The sequence below is a fragment of the Oncorhynchus masou genome, chromosome 23 (assembly GCF_036934945.1).
Source record: "Oncorhynchus masou masou isolate Uvic2021 chromosome 23, UVic_Omas_1.1, whole genome shotgun sequence".
NCBI classification, from domain to species: Eukaryota; Metazoa; Chordata; class Actinopteri; order Salmoniformes; family Salmonidae; genus Oncorhynchus; species Oncorhynchus masou.
This window is the reverse complement of record NC_088234.1, coordinates 64420038-64436364: the sequence shown is the minus strand read 5'-3', so window position 1 is coordinate 64436364 and position 16327 is coordinate 64420038. Positions and strand designations below refer to the sequence as shown.

At 46.2% G+C, this 16327-nt stretch overlaps 1 protein-coding gene across 3 annotated transcripts in view; it reads right to left on the bottom strand.

The window, feature by feature from the left end:
• Positions 1-2170: 2170 nt before the first annotated feature.
• Positions 2171-16327, bottom strand: part of LOC135511200 (uncharacterized) — a 43627-nt gene continuing 29470 nt past the window's right edge. For 2 of the 3 annotated variants that reach the window (XM_064932830.1, XM_064932832.1), the window contains exons 9-15: positions 15474-15615; positions 15135-15239; positions 6439-6529; positions 6188-6221; positions 5835-6015; positions 5602-5717; positions 2171-4852 (exon numbers count right to left, since the gene is read on the bottom strand). In XM_064932830.1, the coding sequence (XP_064788902.1) occupies positions 4717-4852; positions 5602-5717; positions 5835-6015; positions 6188-6221; positions 6439-6529; positions 15135-15239; positions 15474-15615 (805 nt within the window). In that variant the 3' untranslated portion in view covers positions 2171-4716. The remainder of the gene's footprint in view (positions 4853-5601; positions 5718-5834; positions 6016-6187; positions 6222-6438; positions 6530-15134; positions 15240-15473; positions 15616-16327) is intronic. The other variant, XM_064932831.1, reaches the window with a different exon arrangement.

The window sequence follows — 16327 nt, the reverse complement described above, 5'->3', positions numbered from 1 at the left end:
ATCTTCAATTGGTCGGATTACCAGAATGTAGTTAATTTCCCCCCACCTTCTGATGTTCCCAGAATCTCTATGTTAACCAAAGGTTTGGCAAATGTAACATCAGTAGGGTAGAGAGAGGAAAAAGGGGGGAAGAGGTATTTATGACTGTCATAAACCTGCCCCCAGGCCAACGTCATGACACCTCCTTGCAGCATGCCTAAGGCATGTACACATAGATGAGCAGGCACCCTGGGCATGTTTCTTTTGGTGTTTTTCAGAGTCAGTAGAAATGCCTCATTAGTGTCCTAAATGTTCATAACTGTGACCTTAATTGCCCACCGTCTGTAAGCTGTTAGTATCTTAACGACCGCTCCACAAGTGCATGTTCATTAATTGTTTACGGTTCATTGAACAAGCATGGGAAATAGTGTTTAAACACTTTACAATGAAGATCTGTGAAGCTATTTTTTTGTGTTTTTTGTTGAATTTTATACCCCTTTTTCTCCCCAATTTCGTGGTATCCAATTGTTTTTAGTAGCTACTATCTTGTGTCATCGCTACAACTCCCTTATGGACTCGGGAGAGACGAAGGTTGAAAGTCATGCGTCCTCCGATACACAACCCAACCAAGCCGCACTGCTTCTTAACACAGCTCCATTCAACCCGGAAGCCAGCTGCACCAATGTTTCGGAGGAAACACCATGCACCTGGCAACCTTGGTTAGCGCGCTCGGGCCGCCACAGGAGTCGCTGGTGCACGATGAGACAAGGATTTCCCTAACGATGAGGCAAGGATTTCCCTACCGGCCAAACCCTCCCTAACCCGGACAACGCTAGGCCAATTGTGCGTCGCCCCACGGACTTCCCGGTCGCGGCCGGTCATGACAGAGCCTGGGCGCGAACCTAGAGTCTCTGGTAGCACAGCGTTATTTGGATTTTTACAAATTATCTTTGAAAGACAAGGTCCTGAAAAAGAGACATTTCTTTTTTTGCTGATTTTACTTCCTTACCCACTATCATTAGTCATCTGTGTGTTTACCATAAGCTGTAAGACTTCGTTGACAGCCTCCTCACAGTCTTTATCCACCTTCAGCACCTGTGCATGGCTTTCTCCGCACCACTGTACCTCTCCACACAGACATGCACACTTACCGTCAGTGGTCTGCATAAACATATTTTACAGTTGATAAATAACCACAAGTGCAGAATATGTACCAGAATAGGACAGTTGTGTGGTGCCATGAATACAGTGAATAGAATAGGGTGTGTACTTGTGTGAGGAGCTACAAGCTTGGCACACCTGTGTTTGGGGAGTTTCTCCCAATCTTCTCTGCAGATCCTTCAAGCTCGGTCAGGTTTGATGGGGAGCAACACTGCACAGCTATTTTCTGGTCTCTTCAGAGATGTTTGATCGAGTTCAAGTCCGGACTCTGGCTGGGCCACTCAAGGACATTCAGAGACTTGTCCTGGGATCGCTGTACTTTGCTCCGTTCATCTTTTCCTCAATCTGGACTAGTCTCCCAGTCTCTGCCGCTGAAAACATCCCCACAGCATGATTCTGACACCACCATGATTCAATGCTGAAGAAATGTTTTGGTACCTTTCCCCAGATTTGTGCCTCGATGGACAATTCCTTCAACCTCATGGTTTGGTTTTTGCTCTGACATGCACTGTCAACTGTGGGATTTGTATATAGACATGTGTGTGCCTTTCCAAATCCTGTCCAATCAATTGAATTTACCACAGGTGGACTCCAATCAAGTTGTAGAAACATCAAGGATGATCAATGGAAACAGGATGCCCCTGAGCTCAATTTAGTCTCATAGCAAATACTTATGTAATAAATAAGGTATGTCTTTTTTTTGGTTATAAATCAGCTAAACATTCTAAAAACCTGTTTTTGCTTTGTCATTGTAGGGTATTGTGTGTAGATTTATGAATATTTTCTTTAAAAAAACAACATTTTAGAATAATATAATAATAATAATATAATAATATATCCCATTTAGCAGACGCTTTTGTCCAAAGCGACTTACAAGTCGGCTGGGGCCACTACTTTTGCATATGGGTGGCCCCAGTGGGGCCCCAGAATAAGGCTGTAACGTAACAAAATTAAGAAATATTCAAGGGTTCTTAATGCACTGTATACCATAACGGCAGGAAGAAAACAGAAAAATTGACTGAGGCTGAAATTATTTAAATGAATATATTATGTACAAAAGGACTCTTTGGCAGACTTTCACACATTTAAAATATTTTGTCAATTTGGAATGAACAGAGATTATATTGCTTGAGTTAAAAGTTTTGGGGAGTACATAGTAATTAAAAAAAACACTTTCTCCTGAAATTGGGACTAGAGAGAAATGGACTCGTACTAAAACTGGGCTTTGCACATAAATACTTTATTTTTAATTTCTATCAAACTCATAAAACATGCATTTGCCCAAATTAGTGAATACTGTGTACTTGGGATCCCTGAACTAAGAAAACACACTTCTGTGAGTCTTTTAAAGATAATAGTATAGTGTTTTCTCATGTGACTTTATCCTAATATGAAGTTCTGATTTCTTTGACCAATCTCTACGAGGCCGAAAACCAGGCAACCACAAAAAAATCAGAAACTCCCACCACATTTAATAACAATTCTTTCTCTCAACAGTTACTAAACAGATCGGGCTGATTTCCCAGACTAAGCTTAGTCCTGGACTAAAAATCACTTCAATGGAGAATATCCTTTGTACTACTACAAAGCGGCCCAGAAAGTTCTAGCGTCTGGTGAGTCATCATTTGAATCATATACCAACCAACCACTATGGTCTCACAGGTAAAGCAAATATACATATAAATACGCAAATAAATAGCCTGCACTCGTCTGTACACACAGTTTGAGATATAGAGTAGTGTGGAGTAAGAAAAATAACTTTTCCATTTCTAGTGGCAGCAACAGCTCCTCACCACAAGAGGCTTGTTTTGATTCACTGGGTCTCAGAGAAGTTTCCATTTGCATTTGAAGGCTTGAGTGACAGAATAAAGAAACAGCTTACACGTATTGCCAGTGCAGACAGCCTTTGTTTGTCTACAAGCATTCTTTGGTTCAGACTAAATACTGAATGGAAGCCTTGGGTCTACAGAATGGTAAAAATCTGAAGAGGAACACAAAAATGGGAAAGTAGGTGTAGTTCCGTATCCAAAGCCTCTCCCCTACTGAGTTGAGTGTCACCCTCACTCGGACAGCTCTTGACAGCTTAAAAATGACAGAGGGACAGAATGACAACCTAACGCTGCAGGGACAAACGATAGTGTGAGAAGAGCCTAAGAGGGCTTTACTGCAAAGTGGTGAACCCATTCCTGAAAACCAACCTCCTACTGTACCATTAGTAAAATCAGACAGCTATAAACCAAAGACGCAGCTAGTTTGGTCTTACATAGCTTCAGCTAGCAACTTTAGGCTGCTGAGATGTACCCTCAAGCTTTGTTTTTCTTTCTTTCTTTTGCCTACAGACATTCAGTGACACTTTCCTTTAATGGGACACATTGAGAAGGTGCAAGGTCTAGAGAGGGTAGATTGAAACAGAGAGCAAAAAACATATTTGGTTCATTGTACAAACAAGATGCTTATTTTCCAGATATTTTAAGGGCTGGCGAACTAAACTTTAAACAAACACTAACATACAAAAAAGTTGGTGTCAGTTCTCAGTGTCAAAATCACCCAACAGATTTGGAGTGTGCATTTAAGCTGTTTGCCATCAGGTACAGTGGTAAAATGAAACATGGGTTAATACATTGAAAAGCAAGGTTCTCTGTTAAATTGGTTGTACACCTCTCTGCTCCACTCACACATTGCAATGGCCCATTTAGCTAAAGCCAATAGCACAGAGCCCATAGCCCACTGTATTGCAAGCCCTGGGCCATGTTCATTAGGGCATGACAAGGAAAACGTTTGAAAATGTGTGGAAAAGGAACCTGTGTGTTTCATATTAGAGAAATACATGTAGTCGCTCTCTGTTTCAGTCCATTTATTTCCATTTGGTGCCTAACTAACATGACCATTTTAGGAGGCATGTTACTTAGCACCAAGGCAGAGTGGAAGGGAGGAACCTCTTTATTAGGGATGAACTGAAACATCAGGTTGAATCTGCTGCAGGCTGGATGGCTGCTTGTTCTTTGGTGTGGTGGTCTGGGTGGTTATTGGTTGTCCTTTGGTGTGGAGAGCATGGCCGGGCCTGGTCCGTTCTGGTCTGGTGGTATTGGCATGGGAAGAGAGAGACATGGATGGGAGATGAGGATGAGGTGGAGAGCCCAGTTCCCTATGCCACAAACCCCAGACAGCAATAGTACTGATGTTAGCCATAGGGATAACTGACGCCAGCCGTAGGGCTAGCTGTAATGCTAGCAAGGTTTTAAGGCTTCAAGGTGTTGAGGTTCGTTGCCATGCAAAGCCTAAAGGCCCAGCTGTGGTCAAGGGGGACTGCTGATGTCTTCTTGTCCATTATTACAGTCCTAATGCTCTTCTATTATAGCACTCCTTATGCTGTCCTCCATTTTTATTAGTCTGAACATTCTACTCCATCACAACAACAGTCCTACACTGTCCATTTAATATTGAGTCCATCGTTATAACGGGGTTCCCAATTTTATAGAAGGTCAGAATTGAGGAGGAAACATTTCACGGTAAAGTCTACACCAGTTGTATTGGGTTCATGTGACAAATAAAAATGTATTAGATTTGAAACGGTGCTCAGGGCTGCCAGGGCTTCCTATCTTTGCCACTCTGTTCAGGAATGTGTTTGTAGCGACACTTGTCCCCAAAATGGCAGCCGGTGGTCCTCCAGAAGTAACACTCGTCTCCGTTCACTGGGCCACAACGTCTGGGACTGGAGAAGGGGCAAGAAGGTTACGAAAATTTGATTTTGGGATGAAATTATACCAAATGTTAAAGTGGGCGACGTAGCTCATTGTCAACAGATTTCCTCTTGCTTTATTTTAAAGAGATACTTCATGATTTTGGCAATGAAGCCCTTTCTCTACTTCCCCAGAGTCAGATGAAGCCCTTTATCTACCTCCCTAGAGTCAGATGAGGGCTTTTCGTATGAATTTTTTAACAAGATGATGCTGTTGAGTATGGCTGTTTGGGAGGCCCAAAGGGGGAGTGCCGAGATTGTGTTTTTGAACACCTGTAATCTAGGGCAAATAAATATTTTTAACATAGTGGCGCAGACAGTCAGCAAGGTGGCACTAGAGGGCACTCTTACATTCTTTGGGTTGAACCCTAATTTTAACTTGTGGAATACATTTTCATGTCTGTGTGCAATTGCTAACTAGCATTAGCACAATGACTGGAAGTCTATAGTAACTGCTAGCATACTAGTAGATACCATAGACTTCCAGTCATTGCACTAAGGCTGGTTAGCATTGGCTCGCAAAACTACCTACTAACTACTAACTACTGGATCCAGACATAAAAAGGGTATCAATGAGTTCATCTGACTCTGGAGAAGTAAGGGATAACTATTCCACCTTTTGAAGTTTTAGGTCAAAAGTCTGTGTGTGTGTGTGTGGGGGGAGGGGGCGGAGCGCCATTTCACCTTTCACTGATCTCAGCTTTAAAGGGGTGTTTTCTTACCCAGCAGCTGTTTGTTGCAATGCAAGAGGGCTGGTCTTGAGGGGGATGGGCAGAAGCCTCTGGCTACGATGGTCTGGGTAGCGAACCACCAACCTTGTGTTCTCTATACTGTAGCCCTGTGGGAGAAACACATACTAATACATTAAGGTCAATAGAATATACAGAGTTTTAAAACATATAGACATACAAAATAAAAAATAAAAAAGCAACAGCATCTTATGAAGCTCACTGACGTTGAGTTTCTCCATGGCCCGCGATGCCATGTTGGCATTCTTGAAGTTGACGAAGGCACAGAACCGCTCGTGGAGAACTCGTATGCTGTCTATCTCCCCGTAAGTTTTAAAGAGGTCCAACAGGTGTTTCTCAGTCAGCTCAGCGGTCACGTTCCCCACCCAGAGAGACACACACGGGGACCTGGAGGAGGAAGAGAGGCAGAACAGGGAAGAGACATCACTTATGTCCACAGGCATCAAGTTACACATACTTGTCCAAACCAAATAAGGAAATCAAAAATGTATGTTTTTCTATTTGGGGCCATGACCCCTGACCCTTATTGGGTCAACAAGATTGACTAATATCCACCTACCCTGGCAAGCCCAATGAGGAATCCTGGCTCACTACTGAGGAAAGAGTGAAGACAACTGAATTAGATCACACCAAAAAAATGTATGTATGATCTTCTACATTTCAGCAATAGCTCAGAAATGTGTTCCCTTTCCTTCGCATGTCATTTAAATTAGACTACTTCCTGACATTGCTGCCCTCCAGGCTTAAGAAGAGAAATTGCATGTTTTTCCACACCACTGGCACGGCCTGCGCAGTGGTGTGTGTCCTCACCCCTAGAAGCCTCAGGTGAGGTCAGCACAGCCTGTAGAGTGGTGAATCTCTCCAGCAGAGACACGCTCTGCCCCTCCTCAAAACCCAGATCCTAGAGACAGAGACGAGAGTGAGACAGAGTGAGAGGGAGCGCTTCAACCTAAAAGGAAGCAATTCCCAAACCTTCCATAACAAAGCCATCACCTAAAGAGAGATTAACCTGGAGAAGAGTCCCTTTAGCAAGCTGGTCCTGGGGCTCTGTTCACAAACACAAACAGACGCTCCAGGACAGCAACACAATTAGACCCAACCAAAGCATGAGAAAACAAAAAGAGAATTACTTGACACATTGGAAAGAATTAACAAAAAAAGAGCAAACTAGAATGCTATTTGGCCCTAAACAGAGAGTACACAGTGGCAGAATACCTGACCACTGTGACTGACCCAAACTTAAGGAAAGCTTTGAATATGTACAGAGCATAGCCTTGCTATTGAGAAAGGCCGCTGTAGGCAGACCGGGCTCTCAAGAGAAGACAGGCTATGTGCACATTGCCCACAAAATGAGGTGGAAACTGAGCTACACTTCCGAACCTCCTGCCAAATGTATGACCATATTAAAGACACATATTTTTCTCAGATTACACAGATCCACAAACGCAATTTTGATAAACTCCCATATCTACTGGGTGAAAGACCACAGTGTGCCATCACAGCAGCAAGATGTGTGACCTGTTGCCACATGAAAAGGTCAACCAGTGAAGAACAAACACCATTGTAAATACAACCAAAATTTATGCTTATTTATTTTCCCTTTTGTATTTTAACCATTTGCACATCATTACAATTAATTTTTACCTTTATTTTACTAGGCAAGTCAGTTAAGAACAAATTCTTGTTTTCAATGACGGCCAAGGAACAGTGGGCAGGGGCAGAACGACAGATTTGTACCTTGCAACCTTCCGGTTACTAATCCAACGCTCTTAACCACTAGGCTACCCTGCCACCCCAACAATGCTGTCATGGCCAAAAGTTTTGAGAATGACACAAATAATAATTTCCACAAAGTTTGCTGCTTCAGTGTCTTTAGATATTTTTGTCAGATGTTACTATGGAACACTGTTACTGTAACTCCAATATGTTTTCATTAATTGAATTCCCTTAATCTATTTTATGAGAATTTGTAAGATTCTTGTTTGCATAAAATAGACGGAGACCAGTCTTATCAATAATAGGTAACAGAATTTATTCTCAGCGCGCGATGCCACGTTACCACGAGCAACAGTTTATATACAATAACATGACGTTATTTCATTGCTTCTAAAATGAATCTCCTCCTCCAGACCGGGTCAAAGGGAACTTTAAAAGTTCATTCAAAGTTCATTCCAACTCGTTAACACATACACAAGACACACAACACAACTGAATTAACTTTTGACTCCTCACTATTATCGATCACCACTTTGCTGACAGTTCTAATTAACAGAAAAGCAAGGAATGCACTCACTGCCTTATGTAAAAAAACCCAGAGCTCAGTTTGGTCGGTTCAACCATAGGTTAACTACCTTATCTGTTTACTTAATCCACAAACCATTCCTTTCTTCCTAGTTGGAATGGTGTTCATTAACTTTAATTACTCCTTGTCCGTGTCACACAATCCCTTTTTATGAACTCATATTGTTAATCAGATATAATAAAACAGAGTATAAGTTTACTTAGTTACAGTTTCATTTAAAATAAGACTATTGTTCAGTCATTTAATCATAATTTTCCTAACAAATACTGAAGTATAATTACAAGCATTTCATAAGTGTCAAAGGCTTTTATTGACAATTACATGAAGTTGATGCAAAGAGTCAATATTTGTAGTGATGACCCTTCTTTTTCAAGACCTCTGCAATCTGACTTGGCATGCTGTCAATTAACTTATGGGCCACATGGCAGCCCATTCATGCATAATCAATGTATGGAGTTTGTCAGAATTTGTGGGTTTTTGTTTGTCCACCCGCCTCTTGAGGATTGACCACATGTTCTCAATGGGATTAAGGTCTGGGGAGTTTCCTGTCCATGGAACCAAAATAGCGATGTTTTGTTCCCCGAGCCACTTAGTTATCACTTTTGCCTTATGGCAAGGTGCTCCATCATGCTGGAAAAGGTATTGTTTGTCACCAAACTGTTCCTGGATGGTTGGGAGAAGTTGCTCTCGGAGGATGTGTTGGTACCATTCTTTATTCATGGCTGTGTTCTTAGGCAAAATTGTGAGTGATACCACTCCCTTGGCTGAGAAGCAACCCCACACATGAATGGTCTCTGGATGCCTTACTGTTGGTATGACACAGGACTGATGGGAGCGCTCACCTTGTCTTCTCCGGACAAGCTTTTTTCCGGATGCCCAAAACAATTGGAAAGGGGATTCATCAGAGAAAATGACTTTACCCCAGTCCGGTTGGAGCGAGCGGTCGCATCTACACTTCGGTCCGCAAGTAGTATAACTTTTCATTACATTTCGTTATAGTACAACGGTTTGATTTGTCTAATCTTAGCAATTTCTTCTTAGCTAGCTACATAGCCGTCTTTGTATCAACGATAATTGCATAATTATCGTATTTCGTCGTCCTAACGTATCTCCCCAGCAGCTAGCTAAGCAGCTAGCTAACATCCACTGTCCACCAGCACTGTAGAAACTATTACACTCAACTGAACGACTCGATTAGCGTAGTGTCAGCTAGCTACATAGTTGTCTTCGCTGTCTTCGTATCCAAGATAATTGTGCAGTTTAGAGTGTGTAGACTTAGAGTGATTATCTTAATTTACCGAGGTTAGCTAGCCAGCTATTTGTCGTCCTTAACGTAGGAAATGCTGCTAGCTAGCTAGCCAACAGCTAGCCAACCTCTACCGAATTGAACTCCAACTACCCGGTCATCATTCCACGTCGCTCCACAGGTAGTATCACATTTTCATTTCACTTCATTACAGTACAACGGTTTGATTTGTTTGATCGTAGCTAGCCAGCTACATAGCCGTCTTTGTATCTAAGACAATTGTGTAGTCTAGAGCGATTTTCTAGGTTAGCTGGCCAGCTATTGTCGTTCTTTTAACGTAGCTAGCCAGCTAGCCCCCGAATAGCAGCACTGTAGTAACTATTACAGTACAACGGTTTGTTTTGTTTGATCGTAGCTAGCTAGCTACATAGCCGTCTTTGTATCTAAGACAATTGTGTAGCCTAGAGCGATTTTCTAGGTTAGCTGGCCAGCTATTGTTGTTCTTTTAACGTAGCTAGCCAGCTAGCCCCCGAATAGCAGCACTGTAGTAACTATTACAGTACAACGGTTTGTTCTGTTTGATCGTAGCTAGCTAGCTACATAGCCGTCTTTGTATCTAAGACAATTGTGTAGCCTAGAGCGATTTTCTAGGTTAGCTAGCCAGCTATTGTCGTTCTTTTAAGGTAACGTAACGCAATCAACCTGCTAGCTAGCCAGCTAGCCCCCGAATAGCAGCACTGTAGAAACTATTACACTCGACGGAACGACTTGATTAGTGTAGTGTCAACATCGCAGCCACTACCAGCTAGCCTACTCCAGCAGTACTGTATCATTTCAATCATTTTAGTCAATAAGATTCTTGCTACGTAAGCTTAACTTTCTGAACATTCGAGACGTGTAGTCCACTTGTCATTCCAATCTCCTTTGCATTAGCGTAGCCTCTTCTGTACCCTGTCAACTATGTGTCTATCTATCCCTGTTCTCTCCTCTCTGCACAGACCATACAAACGCTCCACACCGCGTGGCCGGAGCGCCACCCTAATCTGGTGGTCCCAGCGCGCACGACCCACGTGGAGTTCCTGGTCTCCGGTAGCCTCTGGAACTGCCGATCTGCGGCCAACAAGGCAGAGTTCATCTCAGCCTATGCCTCCCTCCAGTCCCTCGACTTCCTGGCACTGACGGAAACATGGATCACCACAGATAACACTGCTACTCCTACTGCTCTCTCTTCGTCCGCCCACGTGTTCTCGCACACCCCGAGAGCTTCTGGTCAGCGGGGTGGTGGCACCGGGATCCTCATCTCTCCCAAGTGGTCATTCTCTCTCTCCCCTTACCCATCTATCTATCGCCTCCTTTGAATTCCATGCTGTCACAGTTACCAGCCCTTTCAAGCTTAACATCCTTATCATTTATCGCCCTCCAGGTTCCCTCGGAGAGTTCATCAATGAGCTTGATGCCTTGATAAGCTCCTTTCCTGAGGACGGCTCACCTCTCACAGTCCTGGGCGACTTTAACCTCCCCACGTCTACCTTTGACTCATTCCTCTCTGCCTCCTTCTTTCCACTCCTCTCCTCTTTTGACCTCACCCTCTCACCTTCCCCCCCTACTCACAAGGCAGGCAATACGCTCGACCTCATCTTTACTAGATGCTGTTCTTCCACTAACCTCATTGCAACTCCCCTCCAAGTCTCCGACCACTACCTCGTATCCTTTTCCCTCTCGCTCTCATCCAACACTTCCCACACTGCCCCTACTCGGATGGTATCGCGCCGTCCCAACCTTCGCTCTCTCTCCCCCGCTACTCTCTCATTTTCCATCCTATCATCTCTTCCCTCGGCTCATACATTCTCGAACCTTTCTCCTGATTCTGCCTCCTCAACCCTCCTCTCTTCCCTTTCTGCATCCTTTGACTCTCTATGTCCCCTATCCTCCAGGCCGGCTCGGTCCTCCCCTCCCGCTCCGTGGCTCGATGACTCATTGCGAGCTCACAGAACAGAGCTCCGGGCAGCCGAGCGGAAATGGAGGAAAACTCGCCTCCCTGCGGACCTGGCATCCTTTCACTCCCTCCTCTCTACATTTTCCTCCTCTGTCTCTGCTGCTAAAGCCACTTTCTACCACTCTAAATTCCAAGCATCTGCCTCTAACCCTAGGAAGCTCTTTGCCACCTTCTCCTCCCTCCTGAATCCTCCTCCCCCTCCCCCCTCCTCCCTCTCTGCAGATGACTTCGTCAACCATTTTGAAAAGAAGGTCGACGACATCCGATCCTCGTTTGCTAAGTCAAACGACACCGCTGGTTCTGCTCACACTGCCCTACCCTGTGCTCTGACCTCTTTCTCCCTCTCTCTCCAGATGAAATCTCGCTTCTTGTGACGGCCGGCCGCCCAACAACCTGCCCGCTTGACCCTATCCCCTCCTCTCTTCTCCAGACCATTTCCGGAGACCTTCTCCCTTACCTCACCTCGCTCATCAACTCATCCCTGACCGCTGGCTACGTCCCTTCCGTCTTCAAGAGAGCGAGAGTTGCACCCCTTCTGAAAAAACCTACACTCGATCCCTCCGATGTCAACAACTACAGACCAGTATCCCTTCTTTCTTTTCTCTCCAAAACTCTTGAACGTGCCGTCCTTGGCCAGCTCTCCCGCTATCTCTCTCAGAATGACCTTCTTGATCCAAATCAGTCAGGTTTCAAGACTAGTCATTCAACTGAGACTGCTCTTCTCTGTATCACAGAGGCGCTCCGCACTGCTAAAGCTAACTCTCTCTCCTCTGCTCTCATCCTTCTAGACCTATCGGCTGCCTTCGATACTGTGAACCATCAGATCCTCCTCTCCACCCTCTCCGAGTTGGGCATCTCCGGCGCGGCCCACGCTTGGATTGCGTCCTACCTGACAGGTCGCTCCTACCAGGTGGCGTGGCGAGAATCTGTCTCCTCGCCACGCGCTCTCACCACTGGTGTCCCCCAGGGCTCTGTTCTAGGCCCTCTCCTATTCTCGCTATACACCAAGTCACTTGGCTCTGTCATAACCTCACATGGTCTCTCCTATCATTGCTATGCAGACGACACACAATTAATCTTCTCCTTTCCCCCTTCTGATGACCAGGTGGCGAATCGCATCTCTGCATGTCTGGCAGACATATCAGTGTGGATGACGGATCACCACCTCAAGCTGAACCTCGGCAAGACGGAGCTGCTCTTCCTCCCGGGGAAGGACTGCCCGTTCCATGATCTCGCCATCACGGTTGACAACTCCATTGTGTCCTCCTCCCAGAGCGCTAAGAACCTTGGCGTGATCCTGGACAACACCCTGTCGTTCTCAACCAACATCATGGCGGTGGCCCGTTCCTGTAGGTTCATGCTCTACAACATCCGCAGAGTACGACCCTGCCTCACACAGGAAGCGGCGCAGGTCCTAATCCAGGCACTTGTCATCTCCCGTCTGGATTACTGCAACTCGCTGTTGGCTGGGCTCCCTGCCTGTGCCATTAAACCCCTACAACTCATCCAGAACGCCGCAGCCCGTCTGGTGTTCAACCTTCCCAAGTTCTCTCACGTCACTCCGCTCCTCCGCTCTCTCCACTGGCTTCCAGTTGAAGCTCGCATCCGCTACAAGACCATGGTGCTTGCCTACGGAGCTGTGAGGGGAACGGCACCGCAGTACCTCCAGGCTCTGATCAGGCCCTACACCCAAGCAAGGGCACTGCGTTCATCCACCTCTGGCCTGCTCGCCTCCCTACCATTGAGGAAGTACAGTTCCCGCTCAGCCCAGTCAAAACTGTTCGCTGCTCTGGCCCCCCAATGGTGGAACAAACTCCCTCACGACGCCAGGACAGCGGAGTCAATCACCACCTTCCGGAGACACCTGAAACCCCACCTCTTCAAGGAATACCTAGGATAGGATAAGTAATCCTTCTCACCACCCCCCTTAATGATTTAGATGCACTATTGTAAAGTGGCTGTTCCACTGGATGTCAGAAGGTGAATTCACCAATTTGTAAGTCGCTCTGGATAAGAGCGTCTGCTAAATGACTTAAATGTAAATGTCCTCAGCAGTCAAATCCCTGTACCTTTTGCAGAATATCAGTCTGTCCCTGATGTTTTTCCTGGGGAGAAGTGGCTTCTTTGCTGCCATTCTTGACACCAGGCCATCCTCCAAAAGTCTTCGCCTCACTGTGTGTGCAGATGCACTTACACCTGCCTGCTGCCATTCCTGAGCAAGCTCTGTACTGGTGGTGCCCCGATCCCGCATCTGAATCAACTTTAGGAGACGGTCCTGGCGCTTGCTGGATTTTCTTGGGCGCCCTGAAGCCTTCTTCACAACAATTGAACCGCTCTCCTTGAAGTTCTTGATGATCCGATAAATGATTGATTTAGGTGCAATCTTACTGGCAGCAATATCCTTGCCTGTGAAGCCCTTTTTGTGCAAAGCAAGGATGACGGCACGTGTTTCCTTGCAGGTAACCATGGTTGACAGAGGAAAAACAATGATTCCAGCACCACCCTCCTTTTGAAGCTTCCAGTCTGTTATTCAAACTCAATCAGCATGATCTCCAGCCTTGTCCTCGTCAACACTCACACCTGTGTTAACGAGATAATCACTGACATGATGTCAGCTGGTCCTTTTATGGCAGGGCTGAAATGCAGTGGAAATGTTTTTAGGGGATTCAGTTCATTTCCATGGCAAAGAGGGTCTTTGCAATTCATCTGATCACTCTTCATAACATTCTGGAGTATATGGAAATTGCCATCATACAAACTGAGGCAGCAGACTGTGAAAATTAATATTTTGTCATTCTCAAAACTTTTGGCCACGACTGTATATATACACATAATATGACATTTGTAATGTCTTTATTCTTTTGGAACTTCTGTGAGTGTAATGTTTACTTTTGTATATTATCTATATCACTTGCTTTAACATATACTTCCCATGCCAATAAAGCCTCTTGAATTGAGAGAGCGCGAGAGAGAGAGAAAGAGCACGACAGAGAAACCGAGAGAGAATGGCACGACAGAGGGAGACCGGGTGAGGCGCGACAGAGAGGGAGCCCGGGCGAGGCGCGTCGGAGCGAGAGCGGGCGAGGAGCAACTGAACGAGAGCGGGCGAGCAGCGACTGAACGAGAGCGGGCGAGGAGCGACGGAACGAGACCGGGCGAGCAGCGACTGAACGAGACCGGGCGAGCAGCGACTGAACGAGACCGGGCGAGCAGCGACTGAACGAGACCGGGCGAGCAGCGACGCAACGAGACCGGGCGAGGAGCGACTGAACGAGAGCGGGTGAGGAGCGATTGAACGAGAGTGGGCGAGGAGCGATTGAACGAGAGTGGGCGAGGAGCGACGGAACGAGAGCGGGTGAGCAGCGACGGAACAAGAGCGGGCGACACAGCGCGGCGGAGGGGGCGAGAGAGCGCGACAGAGCGGGCGAGAGAGCGCGACAGAGCGGGTGAGAGAGAGCGAGACCGGGCGAGGAGCGACGGAGCGAGAGCGGGCGAGGAGCGACTGAACGAGAGCGGGCGACACAGCGCGGCGGAGGGGGCGAGAGAGCGCGACAGAGCGGGCGAGAGAGCGCGACAGAGCGGGTGAGAGAGCGCGGGCGACAGAGCGGGCGAGAGAGCGCGACATTTTCCCTTTATCTAATATTAGGTTTTTGGTTGAAGATCTGATAACATTCAGTATCAAAAATATGCAAAAATAGAGAACGGGGGCAAATACTTTTTCACACATGGAACAGCTGTGGGTCCCAGAGTAGCGGTGTGAAAAGCACTAAACCTAAACTCCAGTCTTTCTGTCCTCCGCTGCTTTTCATAAAAGAAAGGAGACTAGGAAACAGTTTTGGGTGATCTGTAACAGCTATACATTGCCATTTCCCATACGCATCGTGAGCACGTTGATAGCACATAGCCACGTCTGTGTGCAGGCTTGAACATGTGCATGTGTATTCAAAAATGTGTGTGTTCACCATAAGCTGTAAGACTTTGCAGTTGAAGAGATCACTGACAGCCTCCTCACAGTCTTTATCCAGCTTCAGCACCTGTTCCATGGCTTTCTCCGCCTCATTGTACCGCTACACACACATACACACACACACACACACACACACACACACACACACACACACACACACACACACACACACACACACACACACACACACACACACACACACACACACACTTAGGAGATCAAGACACATCAAGCCTGCATAAGCATATATTATATCATTTGTGTGAATAATCACTATACAGAGAATGTGCTTCCTATAGAATACAATAGGACAGTTATGCTGTCTGTGGTCCACCTTCATCCCAATGAGTGCACTGCCCTTGCGGAAGTGGCCTTTAGGCCAGTCAGGTGCCAGCTGGATGGACCTCTCAGCATCAGACAGGGCCTGGGGGTACTGCTCCAAACAGCTATAACAGTACGACCGGTTCCCAAAGAACCTAGATGGACGGACAGACAGATAAACACACACACAGAGAGACACACACACAGACACACACACGGAGACACACACACAGACACACACGGAGACACACACACACAGACACACACACGGAGACACACACACACGGAGACACACACACGGAGACACACACACGGAGACAGACACACACGGACACACACGGACACACACAGACACACACAGACACACACACAGAGACACACACAGAGACACACACAGACACACACACGGAGACACACACAGACACACACACAGAGACACACACAGAGACACACACAGAGACACACACAGAGACACACACAGAGACACACACAGAGACACACACAGACACACACACAGACACACACACGGAGACACACACGGAGACACACACACACGGAGACACACACACACGGAGACAGACACACACGGAGACAGACACACACGGAGACAGACACACATGGAGACACACAGAGGGTAAATTGTGGTTTATTGTCTATGCTGTACTGTACCAATGTATTGATGTCGGCTAGATACTGTCAGCCTCCAGTATCTATGCTGCAATAGTTTGTGTCGGGTGCTAAGGTCAGTCTGTTATATGTGGTGTACTTCTCCTGTCTTATCTGGTGTCCTGTGTGAATTTAAGTATGCTCCCTCTAATTCTCGCTCTCTCCCCCTCCCGGAGGACCTGAGCCCTGGGACCAGTCCAC